This window comes from Centroberyx affinis, unplaced genomic scaffold (genome assembly GCF_046629955.1).
Source record: "Centroberyx affinis isolate AG114_WGS23_722 - 3 ecotype Tasmania unplaced genomic scaffold, CSIRO-AGI_Caff_v1 ptg003282l_1, whole genome shotgun sequence".
NCBI classification, from domain to species: domain Eukaryota; kingdom Metazoa; phylum Chordata; class Actinopteri; order Beryciformes; family Berycidae; genus Centroberyx; species Centroberyx affinis.
Genome location: NW_027281298.1, coordinates 204,995 through 227,150, shown reverse-complemented (window position 1 = coordinate 227,150; position 22,156 = coordinate 204,995). Strand labels below are relative to the sequence as shown.

The 22,156-nt window shown below is 40.2% G+C and overlaps 1 protein-coding gene across 1 annotated transcript; it reads left to right on the top strand.

Annotated features, from left to right (window-relative positions):
• The first annotated feature begins 3,913 nt into the window (after nucleotides 1–3,913).
• On the top strand, nucleotides 3,914–11,315 carry mrps27 (mitochondrial ribosomal protein S27). The gene is made up of 11 exons (XM_071538509.1): nucleotides 3,914–3,996; nucleotides 4,289–4,366; nucleotides 5,169–5,239; nucleotides 5,388–5,446; nucleotides 6,071–6,185; nucleotides 6,902–6,980; nucleotides 7,754–7,869; nucleotides 8,179–8,281; nucleotides 8,405–8,547; nucleotides 9,632–9,799; nucleotides 10,789–11,315. The coding sequence occupies exons 1-11, from the start codon at nucleotides 3,924–3,926 to the stop codon at nucleotides 11,038–11,040; spliced, it is 1,257 nt and encodes a 418-aa protein (XP_071394610.1). The 5' UTR covers nucleotides 3,914–3,923; the 3' UTR covers nucleotides 11,041–11,315.
• Nucleotides 11,316–22,156: the final 10,841 nt, after the last annotated feature.

Below are 22,156 nucleotides of genomic sequence, written 5' to 3'. Positions count from 1 at the left end.
TTTTTAGCACTGTGGTACAATGGATAATTTGAAGTATGGTTTACTGTGTCACAAACCTCTCAAATTGTGATGTTACATTCAGTCTATTCAGCCTACCTACATGTGCAATACTTTACTGTGCCAGTTCAGGTAAATGTTGAACCATTTCTTGTCAGGTGAAATGCAGAACAGCAGCTTCTCTTTTTGAAACAGGAGAGACCACCACCGTATCCTACGGGCGAAACTGCAAACAGTTTGAGGAAGTTCTCATATCCTCCTCTCCTTTCCTCTCCTCACCTACATGTTTCAATCCCAACCACTGGTCCATTACTGTAAAGGAAAGGAAGCAGAGAATGTAGAAATGCACAGTTGTCACAGATTTAGTATCAGCACATCTTAGCAACACCATACGACATCATCTCTCAAAAATTTAAACATAAAACTGATCTGAGGTCTGAGGCTTTCTAGATTCTGATAGATGCCATTTCAGAATGTAATTCTATCTCTCGTGTTCATCTCTTGAACTGAAACTCACACATCTATGTTTTGGGTACTCTCTCTTTCTCTTTCACACACGCACGCACGCACACACACACACACACACATGCACACACGCACACACACACACACACACATGCACACACACACAGGTAAATATTGTTCTGATGGGAAAATGAATCCTATGGTTGATGTTCTCTTTTACAGTAAAGCGATGTGCCATTTGTCACCATGACTGACACCGCCTAATTGTAAAATGCTATTACAGTATGTTGAATTTCTGCAAGCAAATGGCCTCTATAAAATTTAAGATTATAAATCGATGGTGGACAATATCCCACAAAGATAATTTAAATCACCTCAACTTTATGATTTGCAATATAAAGAAGTTTCAGTACAGTATGGGTTTATTTTATGGCTGAAAACCAACCATTCCTGAAATGGTTGGTAAAAACAATATGTTGTGTTCTTCCTCCTGCTTGTTCATTGTAAATTATATGGTTCCAGTCTCTCGTAGCTTGTCGCCTTGTCTCGTAGCTTGTCATTTCTTATCACAGTGTAAGATGATTTTCTCTTCGAGCATCACTTACTCACATATCTGCCTTTCTCCCTTTGGAGAATACGGCTGCAGTTCGCCCCCGCCATGGCTTCCAGAGTCACACAGATTCTAAAAATAAAACATTGTACCTGGAAAAAAGGTAGTAGTTTAGATAGTAGTTTACAACAGTATGATTGTTCAAACTTATCAAGGATCAAGGATGGTCAAGAGTTGTAGCACTGATTTAACTAATTGAAGAATTTCCTAAAATAAGAGCGATGCATGTCATAATTTATATTATATAATGCCATTCACCGTCATTCCTTCCAAAATCTCCCTGGCTATTATGTAAGTGGACATATTAGTGCACCCTCTCTTTGAGACAGGGGTTAACACTGCAGAAAAGTGAGTCAGAATCTTTCAAAAATCTGACAAACTCTCCTTAGATTGACTAAGTGACTTGTTATATTTCACACAGAAGCATTATTCAGAGCTCAAGCTCAATATTAAATTCATTCAAAAGGACTTATTATGTATAAACAAATCTAATTTCTTATAATGGAGTTGTTGTGTCACATGCTATTTCAAAGGCCTTTCTCCCTCACCTAGAAAACATTCTGAGGGAAAACAGGGAGGAGTGTGCTCTTATCTGTTCAGAGACAAACCTCCCATATGATCAGCTATATAATAAGCCCATGGCTTTACAATAAAAAGGAAGCAGCCTGGGGATGCCCATGAACAAGGTACTGAAAAACAACTGCTTCTAGATTCTGGGCAGCATTTGACCACATCCACAAACAAACAACTTTTTTTTAGATGTGGGGAATATAGTCTGGGAGCACGTTTCTGATTGGCTTTATGATTTATGAATAATTGATTGCACACCCAGTTGCTGTAGTCCTGATTGCCCATTGCAATACTCCTATTTTATATTTACAATACCAGCAACAAGGCTACAGTGATGCACCAATAAAAGACTAGTGTGTACAAGCAGAATAGAATAGAATAGAATACAATAGAATAGAATAGAATAGAATAAATGCATGGGTCCTGTTGGATTCCAACCACAGTTGATTCCTGAAAAGGCCAGTTAAAGCGTAGCCCCAGTTATTTTCTGTGTGCAGGCTTGTTCACGTCCTGTGTGTTCTCTTTGGTGCAGCTCAGGTAAGGACGTCCTGTTTTGGTCGTCACTGAGCTAACCAGAGGGTGCTAAAATTCTTCCAGCTTTTGTTTAACAAAGCTGTCCCACCCCAGATTCAACCTGTCACCTCCTTTGACACCGGGCCAAGGAGCTCACTTAATTGTAGTCGAGGGCTGTCCCGTAGTATAGTTGGAAAACAAAAACATTGGCTTGGTGACAGAAGGACAACAGCCCTAGAGAGCTATGCACAAACAAATAGAAGAAACTTGCAAAATTAATCCAGACCAGCTCCATATTTAGGGTCTCCGTTTGATGTGAGGATGTGTGATCAGGAGAGAGGCTTCTATGGAGTTTTGAACAGAATTATATAAATCTAATGTCCTGAAGCGATTCAGGAAGCGGACATCAAGGATGCTGAGTAAAACCTTAAAAAAGGTCTTTTCATTACCTCTTTGCCTGCTGCAGCTCAGTCAAAATGCATGTGTGCTGACCAAGACCAGAAAGACAGCACACATTACACCTCCCTTCATTGATTCCCTGTTAGCTTTAACTAAATGGATTAACGCCTGAATAGATGTCAGATGTGCTTTTAAGGTATAATAAGGTATGTTCCTTCTCAACCCCTTTGGTCCTCTGGCACTGGCACTGGCCCTTTAGAAGTTCCTTGGGCTCGGACTTGAACACCTGGGAGGCTTTTAGTGTCTGTGGTCCTCGCCTCTGGAACAGCTGCCTGAGGACTGGAGAGCATCACAATCTGTCAACACTTTTAAACAGAATCTTAAGACATACATTTTTAGGTTAGCTTTTACATAAGTAGCTATGTGTTACAATCTGACCTTGATTTTGTTTTACCTAGTTTTTAAGTAAACCGTTTTGTTTTGATCTACCACCTTTAACTGTGCTGTATTGGTCTCAGTTTCAGTTTCACCTTGTTCCCAATTTTATGCATTACTGTTTATTTCCTTTTTATGTGTACTGTAATGAATCTCTTTATTGATCTTATCTTGTTAAGCACTTTGTATTGCAATCTTGCACGACAGGTGCTATATAAATAAAGTTGGAGTGATTGATTGGTTAATTTATTGATTGCTTGATGGATTGACTGTATGCAGTGTCACAGTGCAAAGTGAAGCTCCTGCACTTCTCGTCCAGTGTGACTGTCTCCTCACATAAACGGCTCCCAGTTGTCATAACATAAATTGTAAAACCTACAGGCTCGGTCCTCATTTCTGATTGGCTGTCCTGTTCGAGGCCGTTGTAAACGGCACACTTGTGACCGCATTACCGTTAATAATTATTTTAAATATTAATGCGCTGACCGAATAACGGCGCTGTGTACCTTAGCAGCCACTTTAGGCGGAAGAATAACAATTATTATTAGTATTAGTATTATTTATCAATGTCACTATCGATTAAAAATAAAATATTAATTGATCATTTGTTTTGTTTCCTCTTAGTAGTAGTAGTTGTGTAAAAACGACTCTAAGCTGTCCTAAAATCACTGTAAAGCACGGCCTCTAGTGGACATGTCTCTCACTTCTTTTCAGTTTTGTACTCACTCAGGTTGCAAATCATTTCTGTGTATAAGTACAATCTCCGTGCACAACTAAAAATAATTTCGATGACTTCTGTTGTTTTTTTACGAGCTTGAAATGTCTTAGTTTTGGCACAGAATGATTCTGATATGTCATCCAAATCCAACACATCAGAAATATCCGCCACTCCCCCCCCCCCCCTACTCTGTCCAAGAAATGGTATCGTCCCAAGATGGCAGCCTCCGTGTTGCAACGCTGTTTGACTGCAGCTGTCAAAGTTAAATGTATATCTCCGGCTTTTTCAGGTAAATCTTATAACTATCCACGGAAAATGTATCGTTTGATTTGATCACATTTTTGTTTCATCGCCAGGGTTTCGATTAGCTTGGCCTTCATCGTCCTTTACTGAATATCTAGCAAAGAGTGAATGTCCCCTGTTCTTGTTGTTACAAATCTGATGGTCTACAAATCTGATGGTCCAAGGCCATGATTATCTGTAGTTAAGGATTAAAGAGATATTTTTCTAGCTAGTAAACCGTGCTAGTTAACGTGCAGGTACTGTTCACATCACCTGATTTACAGTGTCTGTCTTTCCAGCCAGAAGATGGTTGCTCTCAGCAGCTTACACAGACACCAAACTATGGGAGGCAAGAGAGAAGGATCCTCAAAACTTGGGTAAGACTGAGGTGGTTAAACGTATTCATATTGGGAATATTAATACAACCTGCAATATCACATGTAACTACTACAGTAATAACTGAAATGAGTCTCCCATGTGGATGGGAGTCAGGATTTTGAGTGCTAAACAGGTGAGCCCGTTTGGCTGCCATCTCTCCATATTATCTACATAAGTCCACTTCAAATCTTGGCCATTGAGGACAATTTTGCACTAGTCTATCCTGGGAAGAATTTACCACTGCACTCTATAGTAACCACCTTTCATCCCTGGTTACACATAATGAGATGAGGTGTCATGCAGGACATAGATAGTCTATATCCAGGTATATCAACTGCAGTAAATAATGTCGATGCCCTTTTGTTGCACAAATACTAAGCTGCATGTTCTGCAGCAGTGCAGCTCCAGCTAGATAACATGTGTGCAGTTGATCAACACATGGTGGCAGTGTAACACTGTGCTGCCTCAGTGTGCACCGCTCACCAGCAGCTTTTCAACATTGAGGAAATAAATGAGGCTGACTAGGAACAACATAACATGAAATTGAAAGCAGTATTACTTCATTTTAAAGGGTTTTAAATGCATCTCAGCTGATGAATCATCTCTTGGAAACAAGATGTGAAAGGTGTACCATAATTTTGATGGCATCATTGAGTAAACCCTGGTTTTGTTGTTTTGTTTTGACTTAGGCAAATGTGTCACACTGTCCATGGCATGCTATAAAAAACATTTAGGGACAATTTAATTTCTATGTTACAAAGAGAGTAATAGTCCTGTTGCTGTTATTCTTTTAACTTACAGCTTTGTTGGCCAACTTCATGGACAGGACATACGACAGGAAGCTCCCAGTTAGCTCTCTGACTATATCACGGGTAAGATGTATCATGGGTCTACATTTAAATACACTATATTTCTGTTGTCTCTGGTCCTGCCATTGATAAATCAATGACTAAGTTGAAATCTGGAGACACTGCAGACAAAGTTTGCAATAATCGTTTTCATCTTCTGTTTGTTTTTCAGTTTGTCGACAATATATCATCAAGAGAGGAAGTTGATCAAGCAGAGTATTACCTTTACAAGTAAGGGGAAACTTCATTTTCGATTAGTCTCCCTCTCATTAATTCAGATTAATGCGCCAGTTGCAGCCGCTTACTAAGTCTTGTGTGGTGTTAACTCTGTTTTTCTTGGAGGGGATAGTCTGTTTGGTTTGTCTCTTTTGGTTTATTTTCAGTCACATGCTTTTCTTTGTTCTGTGCAACTCCAGACCTTTCCTGTTTACTCATGCTTTTGGAATCTGCACCCATTCTTCAGATTACAAGATTTAGTATATTTTCCCAATCGCACCCTTGTTCAGGGTACATTCATTCTCATAATCAGTGGACAGTTAAATAAATGGCTCTCCATTTTGGATGGTTTGTAAATAGTAATTATTGTTACTAATATTTTCAACTGTTTTCTAATGTGTTTAGATTATTGTCTTTGAGGCATTAGTCCTGAGTTTTGCTGGATAATGAGTTTTGCAGCTGTACTGATAGCTCAGCATGCCAAAACGGATACCATGGAGTCTTGATGTTCAAATGTGGTGCACACTTCGTTGTCATCTCTTCTCTCCCTCGCGTCTTTCCTGCCATTCTACATTGCACTTTAATAAAGCAGAACTGTGTCGGCAATTGCTGAAAATTTCTCGTGTTTTTATCCTCTAGGTTTCGTCATAGCCCAAACTGCTGGTACCTCCGAGACTGGACCGTTCACAGTTGGATCAGACAGTGTCTCAAATACGGGGCCAGGGATAAAGCACTGCACACACTCAAAAACAAGGTACACTACACATTGCTCTCCATTGATTATTAATGGACAATATACTGGACTTAGGCTGGGGACACACTACAGGATCATCGGGCCGTTTTACACCAGATTTGCTCCTTTTGACAATCAGAGAGGAAATCCTGATTTAAGGATTGGTCACGACTGATGGTTGCCGACGATTATCTGGTACTGTGAGAAATTTACAGATTCAATCTTAACCACCCAGACCGATTTGCATACTGATCTGAGCCACCTTGATAATATCAAAAATGCTTGATATTTACACAGCTTGATGTCTACACAACAAATTTACCTGATATCCACATGGTTCCTGGACAAGTCATGTGGTGCGTGGGGATCACAGATCATTATTCCAAAAGCGGAGAACACCAATGAAGTGGAACGAGCTCAGTCTGCCTGTCCGCCTCTACTGTTGGTTTGATTGGTGTCTCGTTGGATCGAGCAAATTCCTTCGAGATTATAGGTCTTGATATCGGTGACACATTAGGAGTCAGCAGGATAATCTCAGTTATATTAAGTGTATGATACCCAGTTCTTACAGAATCTGGCGTGGGCATGTATACAGCTGATGGACAAAGTATTAAAAGGCTTCTAGCTTGTCCCAAGTCTTAACTGTCCAGTATCCAATGAGGGGGATCCTAAAGATGATTGTGTGAGCTCATGTTTTGTGTGGGTGTCTGTGTGTGTGTGTGTGTGTGTGTGTGCAGGTTCAGTATGGAATGTTCCCCGATGACTTCACCTTCAACCTGCTCATAGACTCTTACATTAAGGATGAAGACTTCAAAGGTGAGGCATTTTCAAACATGTTTCCATTCAAAGATTTAGAAAAAAATAAGCAGCATACTCATTGAAATTCAATAAAGCCCCCACACATTTCTAAACACACTCTGTTGACTCCAAGCATCGCTGGGCGTGGCTGTCCGTTACACTGTCAAATCATTAAAATCTGATGTAATTTAATTTCATTCCTTGTTTATGAAAGGCAGAGTTAATAGGAAACATGATTTCTTTTGCCGTAATAATACTGGACAGTAAACTAATACATTATTATTCAACAAGTGACGGCACAAAGTTGCTAATAGAATGTATCCGGTTGTGACCAGTATGAAATTTTGATTACATTTTGCAAAGGTAATTCTAGTATCATGTCTCAGATCTGATATTATTTAATTAAAGGATGGCCTGGTAGCTCAGTGGGCTAAAGCACATGCTTGCTTGTAACCTTTTTGGTTCAGATCTGGCTTGTGATCTGTCACATATCATCTTTTACTCTCTCATCTTTCCTGTCTTTCTCAATTGTAATACTTCTAATAAAGTAGAAATGCCTTATAATAGTAAAATGAAGAGGTCATTGAAATTGTACTAACCGCAGTACAGTATTATTATTATTTATAAACTTAATTTATATAACACTTATCTAAAAGAAGAGTTTACAAGTGCTTTACAAAAAGGAATAAAAAGAAGGAATGGTAATATATAGATAGAATAATACAAAATAGTTTAAGTAATTGGTATGGTCTTTATTTGTTTTGTTTTTGTTTTGTTTTAATCATTCTCAGGTGCGTACTCTGTAGTTGAAGAAGTTATGCTGCAGGAGGCCTTTGACCTGCACTCCACACAGATCCTGTCTTTGTACACTCTGGGCAATTACCTCGCCACCAAACCACAACTCACTGTAAGTGACACAGCATTCAAGGGTCCTATTGGGACAACATCTTGTTATTTTATGATGCTATGAATCCAAAATAATACTTCAGCTGCACAGGGTTACAAATAGGTAATCCATCATGTCCTTTGCTTTCATGCTAAGAACCATTTTGTAAATGTATGTGTCAGTTTCATTTTTGTTTTGTTTCCAAATGATGGCCATCTCATTTTGGAATGACGCGTTTCATATATTGTGTGCCTGCACAGCAGTAAGAAGGATCTAAATGATGCACAGTTTCCAAAGAAAATAGTTGTAACTGTGCCTCACTGTGTTCAGGTGGCAGAGGAGAAGATGCTGGGAGCGTCACTGCTGATCGCTGGACTTAAGCAAGACAACACTGTTGGCCTCACTGCTCAGCTTCTTGGCAATGCTCTCTTAGGTGTGTATCTGACCTTCCTCTCTCTACAGCCTTGTATTTTGCACTGTGGTTGATTCAGCTAAAGTCAGCCATTGTGCTGCCCCCCCCCCCGCTCCCTTCTTCTTTCCCTCCTTCCCTGTCCAGGCAAGGTGGAGATGTTGAAGGGCATACATGCCGTGTTCAGAGGGATGCCTCTTATCTGGTCCCATGGATACCTGGGCCGAGCCCTGGCCGTCATGGAGAGAGTGGCTGCTGCTCCTGGAGACGTCAAGCTGTCCAAAGATGCAGTAAGGACACAAAAATTCAAAGGACTTTTCACAGCCAAGGGCAATATTTCCTCTTTATGTGTGTGTGTGTGCGTGTGTGTGGTTGGTTCCAGGCATAAGGATCTTGCTTGCAGAGACATGGATGTTGCCAAAATCATACATGCATTTATTTAGGGTCATCTTATAAACAACAGCTTCCAAGTCTTCTTTAGGGAGTTTGATTTGATAAGGTATTGCCCACCTTTCCCCCGCTGTTGTCACTGTCATAGATCAAGCTTAATCTGGATTGAAATTTCTCTCAATTGGGATTCTGCATTTAATGAAACTCTAGCATAGACTAGGGGCTGTGCATGGCTCGGAGTCAGAAACAGACAAAGTAATAAAATTAACAATACACAACATTACACACACACACAGAGTAGAGGCGGACTGTTGTTACTTTCCAGGTGGGGTGCATGACACAGGCCGAGTGTTCATCCGTTGAGATGGACCACACATGCTGTCATATCGGTGTTATTTTTACATATATGCACGTACGCACTGCCGGGTGTAACGCCTCTAATCCGGTCTGTGCTGTCCAGTTCAATAGTTCAGCTTTGTCCACCATCTAATGAGATTTTCGAGGAGCCTGGAGCGCTGTGGATGTCTGTGAGAATCACTGCAATGGAAACTAAACTGTCTGTCAGGCAGCAGCACAGCAATAATGTAGACAGAGCAGATAACACTGTAGGACAGAGAGGAAATATTAAAGCTCGAGTGAAAGTGCTGGTGACTGCTGCCCCGGGTCACAGTTGTCCAGTAAGGTGTCCTGTTTCTGTTTTATCATTCGTTTGCCTTTCTCTGTCTGTACACTCGATACGATACCATAATTCGCGCGCATGCATTCAATTCAGGGAATGGATTCTCTTCAAAAGTGGAAAATATTTTGCTATAAAATTATTGCATATCCAGTCTATAAATGAAAGCTCTTTCAGAATTAGTTGAACTGTACTTTCAGGTGATATTGCAAACTGAATGATTTAGAAGTGATCCGACACCCAGGTTTCTACATACTTGAGACTTTTTTGCCTAGTCTTTTCTTTTTTTCTGTGTTTTTCTCTTGTAGCTGGACTACCTGAATGGTTTGCTGCAGGATCTCTCCTCTGCCTCCGACTCTGACTCCTCTGGAGGAGAGGAGTTGGCAGGAGAGGAGGACAGGAAAGACGGAGACACGGTAGATGAAGAAGACCAGGTGGAGCAGGCTAAGCTGCCTCACTATGCCAGCAGGTTCAAGGTGGGTGCCTGGTGTTTACAGCAGAGGTGCCTTTGTTTTTGGCAGACACTAAATTTAGACCCGTTTTCCTTGTCAGCCTATTCCAATAAACATAATGGTGAGCAGTGTTTCCTCTCACCCCACTACCAGCATGGTGTTATCATTAGACCGATATATTGATTTGCTGATATATCAGCCCAATACTGGACTTTCAGTAAATATCGGATATCGGCCAGTCACCCACTTCTGATCTGATGGAGGTTCCTCCCTGACCACAGCTACATAAAAACAGTCTCTAAAACCTGCAATGAAATGTACTTTTCTTTTTTTTTGTAAATGAATCCTTAATTTAAAGGAAGTACCTATCTGTCTATCCCAGAGTTTCCCCTGCCATAACCTACTGTGACAATTTCATTATTAGTATGAGTTTCAGTGAGACTTTAAGCATCACATGATGGTCTAAATGCTATTTTATAGGTTTTTCCACCTGACAAGCATAACATTCTGGGGAGAAACACTCATAAATGCACAAATTTAGATATTGAATATATCTTACTTTTTAAACGTAAACTCAAGTGATGCTGTAAAGTTTTGTCTCTGTGCCAGCTGAGCTATGGCCAGTGGGAAGTCTTGAATGCTTGTAGAGGTATAGAAACTATCTTGTAAGCACTTGAATTTTATTTTTATGTAATTGTAATATGTTGTGTAACAGTCAGAGTCATGGCAGTTCAACAGCTAAACTCTTGGACGCAATAGAGATGGTCCAACAGTTGTGCTTTTTCATAACAACACCAACCAACTCCCGCCAAATGAAATGGGAATCCTCTGATCTGCACATCCGATCCCTATTTTGTTTGGGATTGTGACTCATAGAGTAACTGGACATCACTTTGAATGATGGTGGCTTGAATGGGGTTCAATGGTTTGAATGGATTTTAATGATGTTTGCACCCAAATAATGATGTCACTGTTAGGCACTTTGAACTTGTTTTTTTCCTCTCCCTCTGCAGGAGCTGAGCGGCCAGCTGGAGTCTCACGGGAAAGTGGACGCTGCTTCCTTCCAGGCGTTAGTATCGGCTCTGGCCCAGCAGAGCCTGGCTGCTGCTGCGGAGGAACCCGACCTGCAGCAGTACCAGAGCAGGGTGCGGGAGTGGGAGGCCGAGAACAGGCAGCTGATCCAGAGGGAGAAGGAGATGAGAGAGAGGGCCGAGCAGGAGAAACAGGAGCGCTTAGCTGCCAAGGCTGCAGCTCAGCAAGCATAGAGACACTGAAGCTGGAGGTGAAATAGTAAACCAGAGATCAATGAACTGATTGCCCATTGAGTATGTACGTAGGAGATAATAGCAGGTTACGTTTTATCTCTAAATGGTTTAAATTGTCAAAATTTTACGTCTTCTCTTCAATTCTGCTCATGTCACAACTTTTGTTACTTTTGTATATATCATTTCTCGTGTGCTTCTGTGATAATTGATGCCCTGTTTTCATTTTTTCTCGATTACTTCGGGCAAAATATTTTGTTGTCAAAATAAATTTGATTTGGAATTTCATTCTTATCAGAAAATTCTGTCTCGCATCTATTTTTCCTGTTGTGGACTGTGGGATGATATTGTTACTGGAGCTTATGCACACATCGATTGTTAAGCCTGATGGTTAAGTGACCTCATGTAAGCAAAATGAGGGAAAAGCTAGGGAAAGAATCTTAGCATCACATCCTCCCACTCCTTTTCCTCTCTCCCTGCAGTCGTGCGTGTGTGCGTGTGTGCGTGTGTGCGTGTGTGTGTCAAAAGCATCTTGGAGAGTTTTCTCACAGGGGAATGAAAGGGGTATTGCTCAATCACACAGTAGAGGTGCCGATAGCCAATCTAGAGAAAACCAAGATCTTTGCATGGAAAGGAATCCATTTATGAACAGAAACCCTTCTGTTCACCACAAAGGAAAGTAGAATCATGCAGTAGATCCTGATAACGGTAGGCATAGACAACTGCATTCCAGTGTTGTTTTTAAAGTTATCGCCCCTCTCTATAAAATGTTGACATAAAAGTGCAGCATCAGCTAACGGCAGCAATAAACAACATGGAACATGCATCAGAAAACAGCTCACGTTCGTTGGCAAATCGCAGAGTAAGCCTCCAATGTTTAGGCTCTACTATGTGGAGAGATAAGATAATAGATCTCTGGAGGAAAAAATGCTGTTGTGGTGCACATAATGTGTTCATTCCACATTATGTGGCAGCTATTCAGTATTCACAGCATGATCTTGGGAAACAGCCTGGTATGCAGCCCAGGATGAATATAAGGCACAAAATACTTAAAGACACAAACAAGACCCATTGTAATCCTGCGGCTCCTTGCTGCCTGCTTCTCTCTTTGCTCACAGTCATAATGTTTGCTGATGTGTTTCAATTTTAGATTTTAATTTGATTCAAGATTCTGCCATCAAAGTGAAATAGTACTGAATTTAACTTTGCCCAGAAACGACTAATGTAACAAGTGTTTCAATTTTACTAAAAATGTTAGTTATCAATCAGAACAATAAGTCATTATTCATGTTCAACCCCCTCTAAATATCATAATATGGAGGTGGAGCTTGTTATCACTCCCTCAAATTACAGATATTATCCGATTATCCAAAAATGGTATCCCACCACTACTATCCCTATATCCCCAATTCATTTTCTTCAGTCATTGTCCTCTCAGTCCGAATGAGAAATTGTAAAAAAGTAGAAAAGACTCTCCTGGTGGAAGTATAGAATTCCCACTACTTTGTAAAAGGATGACAGGAACGCTGGTCATCAGCAGTGTCTCGTTATCTGATCATTCACAGCAGAGATCATTGAATTATCCCAGCTTTTGAAGGTAAGGGACAACAGAAAAGAACAGAAATGAGTAGCGTAACAAATTACGAGGGTAATTTGAGGGTATGTTTTAACTGTACCACCCTTGGTTAACTAGTTTATATTTTAGGTAAATGTGTTTAGGTGCCATCTGCTAATCAATCCCACTGTTATTTAGTTCAACTACCCCTCTTCCTGCATTAATGTCACTTAAGTGGTCGAATGAACCTCAATATAATGCTACAGATGTATTTCTAATGTGTAATTACCGCAAACAAAATTGACACTATCTCAGCTGTCTCCTAGCAATATACGGTTTCTACTTTAACCTGCTTCACTCCACAGGTTGCATTGACTCAGGCCATTTTGTGTGGATGTTTATCTACCCACAATAAAGATTTAATCTCAGTGTAAATGGTTTACATAGATATTTTAGACAATGAATATCACAATACCTCTCATCAGCAATAAAAACGGGCCATTAATCATTATCTGCCACCTCTCTCTCCTCTCTCTTTTCATCCTGTCAGCATGTTTCACCCATGCAAGCACAATTTAAAATCATTGATTCAAACGTAACAAGAATATTTACTTTTGTTGCTTTCGTCAGACGGGGTTTTAGAAGGTTTTACCCAGGCAGGCATTTCGGGTGTTTGACCAAGTGTCAGACAGGTGTGCTAACAGCCTGTGAGGTCAATCAGGTGAGATGTCTGGGAAAAGTCAGGAAGTTGGGCATCCACATCACTGGTTATTTGCTGCTGAGACCCTTTTAGGTGTTTTAAAAGACCTGTGTGTGTTTAGGGAAAGGGGAAAGGAGAGGGGCATTTGCAGGAAAGCCCACAGTCAGTGGTAATCAACTGTGTCATGGTTTATTTGAGATATGTAAATATTACGAACCCAGCAGGAGAAGAGAGATGCATTAGACTTTATCTGACGTGAGCCTGGATACCAACCGCCTGCTAGTGTAAAAACCAGTCATTCTGTGCCGGGAAACCTTGTTTGTAGAATATGCTCAGTCAAAGACATTTTGGTTGGTTAGAGAAGAATTTCTAATTCAGCACATCCTCATCAAATCATTAGCTACAGTACATACTGTCCACTCTGAACAGTATGTTCTACTAAAATGCTTAATTAACCAATTTTGCTGTTTTTTCCTTGTTAAAAGAGCCGTGAAAAGATTAGCTCTACGCCTACGGGATAAAAGTCTGATATTCTGCTTTCATGTAAATCTAACCTTTGTGAAATGTTTCCTCTGCTGTTTTAACTTAAGTCAACATCCTGTCTCTTCATGTTTTGATTTATAGGTGTGATGTGTGTTCTACGAAACAGTTTACAGGATAAAATGCTGCTGGTTGTGTTGCTCATGACCGGCCTGCCCACAGCGCCAATATCTTTCATTATTCATCAAGGACAGCTGCTACATATTTAACATTTTAAAGTCTGCACAGAGATAAGTGAAAACAAATAATCTCTAATTTATCTGTCCATTAGCTTTGAGGATACGCATGGCTTTTATGTGTTCTGACACAGGCATATTGCTCATGTATTAAACATTAATAAATTTGTCAGACGTGCAGACATAATTAGAAATGAGATTTCTTCTCTGATTCATTTGCCAATTATTTTCTCATTATCAACTGAGGTATATAGCCTTTTCAAACATTTAAAATGTCTCAGACATTTTCTAACTCAAAAACTTCCAAAGCTTTTCTATAAAATAGCATTTGCTACAACATAGCTCTAAATTGTTTTATAAAATATTCAAAAAACAATTTAGCTGACTTTGTAGTCCTTATTCTTACAAAGATTAATTGGGAGAGTAAGACGTTCTGAGTTGTCAGACACAATTTCCAATCTGCCTGTGAGTAGTTTTCCTCTGAGCCTTCTAGAACACCAGTTCCCTTCTAGAATACCAGTTCCCTTCTAGAACGCCAGTTCCCTTCTAGAACGCCAGTTCCCTTCTAGAACGGCAGTTCTCTTCTAGAACGCCAGTTCCCTTCTAGAACGCCAGTTCCCTTCTAGAACACCAGTTCCCTTCTACAAGTCTTCCTTCTGATTCTGGAGGACTGTGTCCTTGACAGGGCAGAGTCTTTGAGATTGAGATTAAAAGCCCTAACACTTCCCAGTCCTTCCAAGAAATACTTCTTCTAATTACCACTAAACTGAATAAACACCTCTGTGACAGTCACAATGTCAAAACTGTACATCATGAGCTTCACAAAGCTGGTATTTATGGAGACCGCTTATGTCCAAGGCCAACATATAAAGACACATAACTGTCATGGCTCCAGCCGTGACACTCACTGCCAGATTGTTTTAGCTAACTCGTGGTAGTCACTCTCTCAGTCACTCTGTATCTAGTGTACCAGAGTTTATTCCTGTGTTTCCTCGTGCCTGACATCTAATCGTGTTTCTCCTGTGTCCAGGATTCCTCCTGTGTGTCTCTCCGCCGGCCCACGCCACTCCAACCAGCCCGTCAGCTCATCTGCTTGTCCGCTTGCCTGCCTGCTCATCTGCTTGCCTGCCTGCCAGCCAGCTCGGCCCGGATCACCCACACCACTCTGCCACGCTGCCTTCAGCCTCAACCCATCTCTTCGTCCCATTCCCCAAACCAACCGCCCACCTTCCAATAAACCTTTTTCCTTCTCCATCCACCTTTTGTCTGTGTCTGCATTTGGGTCCAAGAAAACAAACTGTAACAATAACATAGTATAAAGTTATGACACTGAGATTAAAAGCCCTAACACTTCCCAGTCCTTCCTGACAGAATGATCAATAAGATAGATGAGAGCCAATACTTCTTAGCAACAACATTTTCTTCTAAAATGTACAGGAGGTGGACAAAATAAACAAACGCCATATGGAAAAAGAACCATAACTTTGAAGTACCAAAATGACAATTACAAAGGCAGCTATACAGGCGAATCATAACAAGTTGAATGCCAATTATTAGTATGTGTCGACTTTAAAAAGGATCTGACATTCGCCACTTTATATGTGAGTTTTCAAAGCAACATGAGGCAACTAGCAAGTTCCAAAGAGGCTAAATAGTTGGCACCCAACCTGCAGCCAGTCAGCTGTGCATTGGTCCCAAAGACTAACCCTAACCCTAACTTCACCAACCAGGATAAACAGGCACTTAGCAAGATTGTTTCTAAACACCACAAAACTACAGTCTGAAAAATTACCAAAAAGTTGAATAAACACCTCTGTGACAGTCTCAGTGTCAAAACTGTACATCATGAGCTTCACAAAGCTGGTATTTATGGAAACCGCTTGCGTCCAAGGCCAACGCATAAAGGAGCACAAACTTGGACCCCTGAGCAATGGGAAAAAGTAATATGGCCTGTTGAGTCATATTACCGTCTAATACCAACCCAACCCTTAATGATGGTAGAGAATCTGTAATAGTATCGGCAGCCATTTCTTAGGAGTCATTAGGTTCAATGATTGCTCTTTATGGCCGCATAATGGCCGTGGATATGAAGCCGTTTTACAGAACCAGGCGCACCCTATGGTGCAAACACTGTTCCCTCATGATGTTCCCATATTCCAAGATGATGGTGCCCCCACACACTGCTAAAAGAGTGGTTTCATGAACAGCCGGATGAAGTCAAACACCTCCAATGTCCTCCACAATCACCAGATGTAAACATCGCTTAACTTTTATGGGAACCTATGGAGCGCAGCGTGTCAAGTAGATTTCCAACTCCCTCAACCCTCAAAGAACTGGAGGCTTTCCTTCTTGAAGAACGGTCCAATATCTCACTACACACAGTTCAGGACTTGTATAACAGCATTCCAAGGAGGATTGAAGCTCTTTTGAAGGCAAAGGGAGGCCCCACTCCTTATTAGGTGCTTGATATTCATATATTGTTAGGTATTTCAAATATTTTGTACACTTCCTTACCCCCTGACCCCTTGGTGCCACAGCATTTTATTAACAAAGCTTTGTGACAGGGCATTGACCCAAACACCGAGATGATGTATCAGTGTTGTGGGATCATGTAAGTCATGTGCTTGCTGCTGCTCTCAGCCTAAACATAGCACAGCTGTCCCACTGCCCCGCTGACGTAGCACTGATGGACTCTTGACACTAAATCAGAAGTAGAGTGAATCACATTGTCACTATGTAACAGAAACTGCTTTTTCATACCCATCAAGTCCCTAAGAAAAAAAAAAAACACCTAAAAACAGTATTCTTTGTCTTACACATATTGAATATCAGTGAATGCAGTGAATGCTATAGTGAAAAATTGCCAGCAGGAGGATCAAAGGTGAACATGGAGCAACCACAAAAAAAGATAAGAACTGACTAATTGCATCAGTAGAACAATCTATCAGACATGATTATTCAGATATGTCACCAACAGAAAATTACCTCATAAGACATTAGTTTCATGATATGTTGTTACATGACCACCAAGATGTAAATCGATTTAATGGGTTTACATTAAGATTTCCATCTTCTGTGATCATCACATGACTCATGAACCAAGCACATGCTTAACTGGATTATTATAGCTCCACTCCAGTTTTCTATCACTGCAGAAAGGAGCCATTCATACTGACAGAAAACTCTCGATGGTGCTTTTCATAACAGTTGGGATTCATGAGATGAAAACCCAACTTGTGTATCCCTGCTCCTTTGCATACTGTATGCAACAGTAACTTGAATGTAACTGCAGGAAGCCGTTCAGTTAAATGCATTTCAATGAGCTGGCACAGCAGGAATTCACAAACAGCGTTAAGTGTCCCCAAAACTAGATCTCACACTCTGTAGCTGGAATATAAATGAGCTGATTAAATGGGATGCAGTGTAAACAATTACTCCCCCTCAATAGTTCTCATTCGGTTTTGCTCATGTCTTTTGGTTCGGCCCTTTGGCACAGCACAATTTCCTTAATTTATGCATCATCAGCAATAATACCCTACATGTTTTTTTCCATTGTGCTGTACTGAGTAGCCAGGAGCATGTGGTCATGTAAAGATTAGCTATAACTGTCCCTAAAGTAGCTAATGATTACCGATAGCCAATGGTTCACTTGTACAACAACATGCAGTGATGTAGTCCTCAATGTCTTTCCAAGACATTGAGGACTACATGGATGGATTAACATGTGAATTGTCACTCTCGATAATGTTGCTATTTAACTGTTGCTAAGTGTGTCAAACAATTTTGGTCACACCCTCTTTAGGGATAAACTGTCCTTTTACAAGCTCTTGTGTGCCAGCTGATGAGTTTGACGATGGCGATGAAAAGTTTTATTTTAGGAGTAAAATTGCACAAGATTGCTCATTGTCATTTTGACTTGAATAAGCTTGAGCCGGCTTTCGTATTATGGCAAGCTCTTCAGTCATACACCCTCAAGGATAAACCATGCTTTCTGGGATTGATGTGTGCCAGCTGAGGACTTTCAATAATAATAAAAAGGAAAATGTTGGGTGCACCCAGCTGGCACAACTGGTAATGTGTGTACAATTAAGATGAAGTCCTAATCGCGGTGGCATGCCCTCACTTTCCTGTCAATCTCTACCGACCTGTTTTATGTTTACATTGAATACAATCAGCCAAGGTCGTATTTATTGTGGTCATATACTGAAAATCTATTTTATGGTGTGTGAGGGATTGGATCAAGTCCAATATGGTGACTCCAAACTGATTCATCACATGGTTTGGTCTGGTGCCTGTTGTGAATAATCTCACAAAGCAGATAGACTGTTACTGTTTTCTTGCTGGCATCACATATCAAACTCTGTTCAGTGCCAGTTCAAACAGTTTACGTCTGATTCGCAGCACTGCAGCTTTGTTATGTTGTGTTATGTTGTGTGAGTTAGCGTACGGATGTTATCTACAAATTTACCAGACCTCAGAATAAACACATGCAAATCCTTCCTAAACTTTAAATTGAAAAAAGCTACACAGAAAGTATCCTCGAGGACAACAACCCTTCCACCTTGGCTTTTCCCAGAGATGACGGGGAAACAGAAACAGACAGAGAATGTGGCTCCATTATGACAGGGAATCTTATAAAATCATTGTAAGTTGCTCTGGACAAGAGTGCCAGCTAAATGTCTAAAATCGAACTGTAAATAAACAGTAGGCTCCCATTAGAAAAATTTGTCTGGGCCGGGGATCAAGGCTCATCAAGATATACAGTACAAGTACTCTTGTCATGCAGGGACCCGTCAACAACTGGCCCATGGACCATTTTGGGAAATGGAAACTTATTACGAAACCAGGTTATAATATATCAACAGACTAAGAGGTGGCTGCCACGCTCTCATAAAATAAATCAACTTCACACGCAAATAAATAACCTTAAATCATCTACATACTGTAACATGCAAGAGTCAACTCATTCACAAAAATGAAACTATACATACACAGAGGCATTGTCACTTTTGCTCATTTGAAACATATGGGTGTGTGAGCAGCAGCTGCAATTACATCCCAGGAAATAGCATGAGACAGAAACCTGGAATGGGGACTGGCATCTCTCACCCGTCCCACAAGATACCAAATGTGTCTGTACCTGTTCCATAGAGATGGAGTAACAATCGTGTTTCACTCTTCAGGGAGCTGTTGTGTTCCTAAATAAAAAAGGCCCGTGGCAAGCCATAACCTCAGATGATAAATCAAAGGCTCAACCCTAGCATTAAAACTAAGCACAGATGCACTGTTGTGAGGGAATCCTAAACTTAAACGCTGCTGCATGTACGGTGTGCCACATATTTGCAGTTCTAGTTTTTCTCCCCTCTCATCTTCCCTCCTGTCCTAAGAAATGAAGCCAAATTCATAACAGCTACCACTGGAGAAAAACTATCATGGAGCGTTTTCCACCAAGTGCCCGTGCTTAGAGCAACGCTTCTGGGATGGTTTATACCCGGAGTGCATGGACCTGACAAAGCCTTTCCGAGACACAATGTTGTCATTGTTTGGTGCAGGAATTAAAGCGCTGGAAGAAACAGTGTGTTTGGAATTTGTGTTTTTTTCTTTATTTTTTTCAGACCACAAAAACAAATGGATAAACAGAATGACCCACTTGACTCTGTGACTTGCCTATATCTACGTAAGCTGGAGTCGTCACAGGAACACTGATTCTTTGAGCCGTGCTGGTGGCCGTTACTCCAAGTCTGAAGCACGACCGCACTGCAGGTTATCTGACTCCGACAAACAAATCCAGGAAAAGCACATTCATGAGAAGCCTAATCTTTCAAATCTACTTACATAACATTCTACCAAGGCTGGAAACCAGACATACGCATACAGAAACAGAAACACCAAATATGCCCTGAATAACATACTGTATACATACGCACTTAAGTATGCACATATGCACATGGGGGCATGCACACACACACACACACACACACACACACACACACACATTACTTAACAACTATGTAATACTACAGTTTTTGAGCTGTATTTCAAGGGGCAACATGTTAAGGCCAATTTCATGCCCTTAAAAAACAAAACACAACAAAAACACGACAAAAAAAGATTTTTCAAGGCTATATTTTGCCCCTAATCAGAGAGGGTCCGCAGGGTCAGTCTAGTGCGATGACGTCACGCACCAAGGCTCAAGGTCTCAGTTCCTGACAGCAACTACAACTAAGGGAAGTAGGCAGCTTCAGATAGTGGACACAGGATCTGATGTAGGTTTTTCCTCATGCATTTACCTTGGATCTGTACTTATTCAGCAAAGTTATTCAAATGTTAAACTGCACTGCTTTTTTTCAAATGACACAGCTGACAAATGGGTTTGTTCAGGGTCAAGTACTTCACACAGAGCACAGTCTGCACTCCAGTCTAGCCTGCTTGCCCACCCTGTTGTTGTCAACCAGCTAAACCCCTCCCACTTGGGCGTGGTGATACTGGTGACATGATTTATATCAGGGATTATATATTTTTTTAACAGATTCTTTTCAAGTAATTTAGACCACAGATAAAAAGGGTCATCTTGGCTGGATTGGTCAATTTTGAGATATTATAATATTTTGCTTCTATATATAAAACAATCAAAAAAAAATATGAAGAGTTGATTTATTTCGTACTCCAAGCACTAGCTAAAAAATATAAATATAGAAATATTTGATGGCCATTTTTTCAAAATGGTATATTAATTTATTTCATAGAATTTGACAATAAATTTGACAAATTTGAGTAAATTACCAACATTTTTTTTATCAAGATGCAGCATGTCAACCCAGGCTTATTTTTTTTCTCTTTTGTCATTTGTTATGTTATTTTACATTAAAAAAAATAGCAACATGGCAAAAATGTTGAGATTTTCGCCATATACCTACATAGAATTTTATAATTATTCATCAAAAAATTACAATCCCTATGTAAATTACCAACCAATAGTTACTAATCAGAATGAAACAGGAAAATGCACTTTGACTTTATCCACTGAGATTTTTAAAAAAATCTATGTAATCTGAAAATTCGTGCATTTTTGTGAAATATTAGCTAATTTGAATGTTAAAAAAAAAAGCCAAATACAATTCCTAATACAAAAAGTGTTTGTGTCCATATTCAACATAAAACATTTAATTCTGGCTAGATTTACTTGAAATGTCTGTTGTTGTTGTTTTTTTAAGAAATCTGATCATTTGATGGCTGTCTGGATAGGGAAATGTCAGATTCCAGCTGTGTTCTCCCCAAATAGACTCAGTCTGTGCCACAGAGTTAAAATCAGATCTAATGTAGGCCTACAGTAGATCCAGATCTACACTGCGTCACGCCAGGGATGTTGGTGTCATCGCTGCCTCTTTCCAGGCCGCGGTGTTAATTTGCAAAACAAAACCTGTTGACGTTGTGAATCAAAGGTGTGTTATCTAGTGCATAAGGGTCTGAATTTCCATGTCTAGAAAAACAGCTTATTTAACAAGAGGAGATCACTGAAACAGTTTTTTTACCAAGTCTCTTACATGCTACTTTATAATTAGGTTGATTTTAATCTCGATGTTATGTTTATTACCTCCGCCAAGGTTTTGTTTTAAAACAAACTGGATGTCCATCCGTCTTTCAGCAAGATATCTCAAGAACTTATGAATGGATTTATCTAAAATTTGGAAATTTGGTTAACAGATCGACCTTTTATTTTAGATTGTATCTTCTATTTGTGTTGTGTACACTAGTTTTTCAAAGTGATATTGATAACATTGATTTGTCGACATTAAACTAATCTCTTCAAGAGGTGGGCTATCTCACATCCCCTTCTTCCCACTGAATCACCTTCTCTCTCATATCTTGTCCATATGCTCTTTTCTCAAAAAAACCCAAAACGATCCACTTCTCTCTTAACTTCTTGTTTTATTTTTTTTTCCTATTCTTTCCCTAGCACTTCTTTCTTACATCACTCTTATATTATTCTAGGATCACAGGAATGTTGTCAGGACTGACGATGCACTTCTTTACTATTGGTTGCTTGGTGACAGAGAGGTGAAGCTTATCTGCTCTCATTACAAGCTGCTCTGGATAAGCCATGTAAATGCACTGATTCAGTTCATTTGGGCCCATTCATTATTAGTG

Coding starts and splice junctions, on each gene's coding strand:
- mrps27 (XM_071538509.1), top strand. CDS start 3,924: ATGGCAGCCTCCGTGTTGCAACGCTGTTTGACTGCAGCTGTCAAAGTT. Junction 5,240..5,387: donor GCTCTCTGACTATATCACGG/GTAAGATGTATC, acceptor TTTGTTTTTCAG/TTTGTCGACAATATATCATC. Junction 8,282..8,404: donor TCTTGGCAATGCTCTCTTAG/GTGTGTATCTGA, acceptor TTCCCTGTCCAG/GCAAGGTGGAGATGTTGAAG.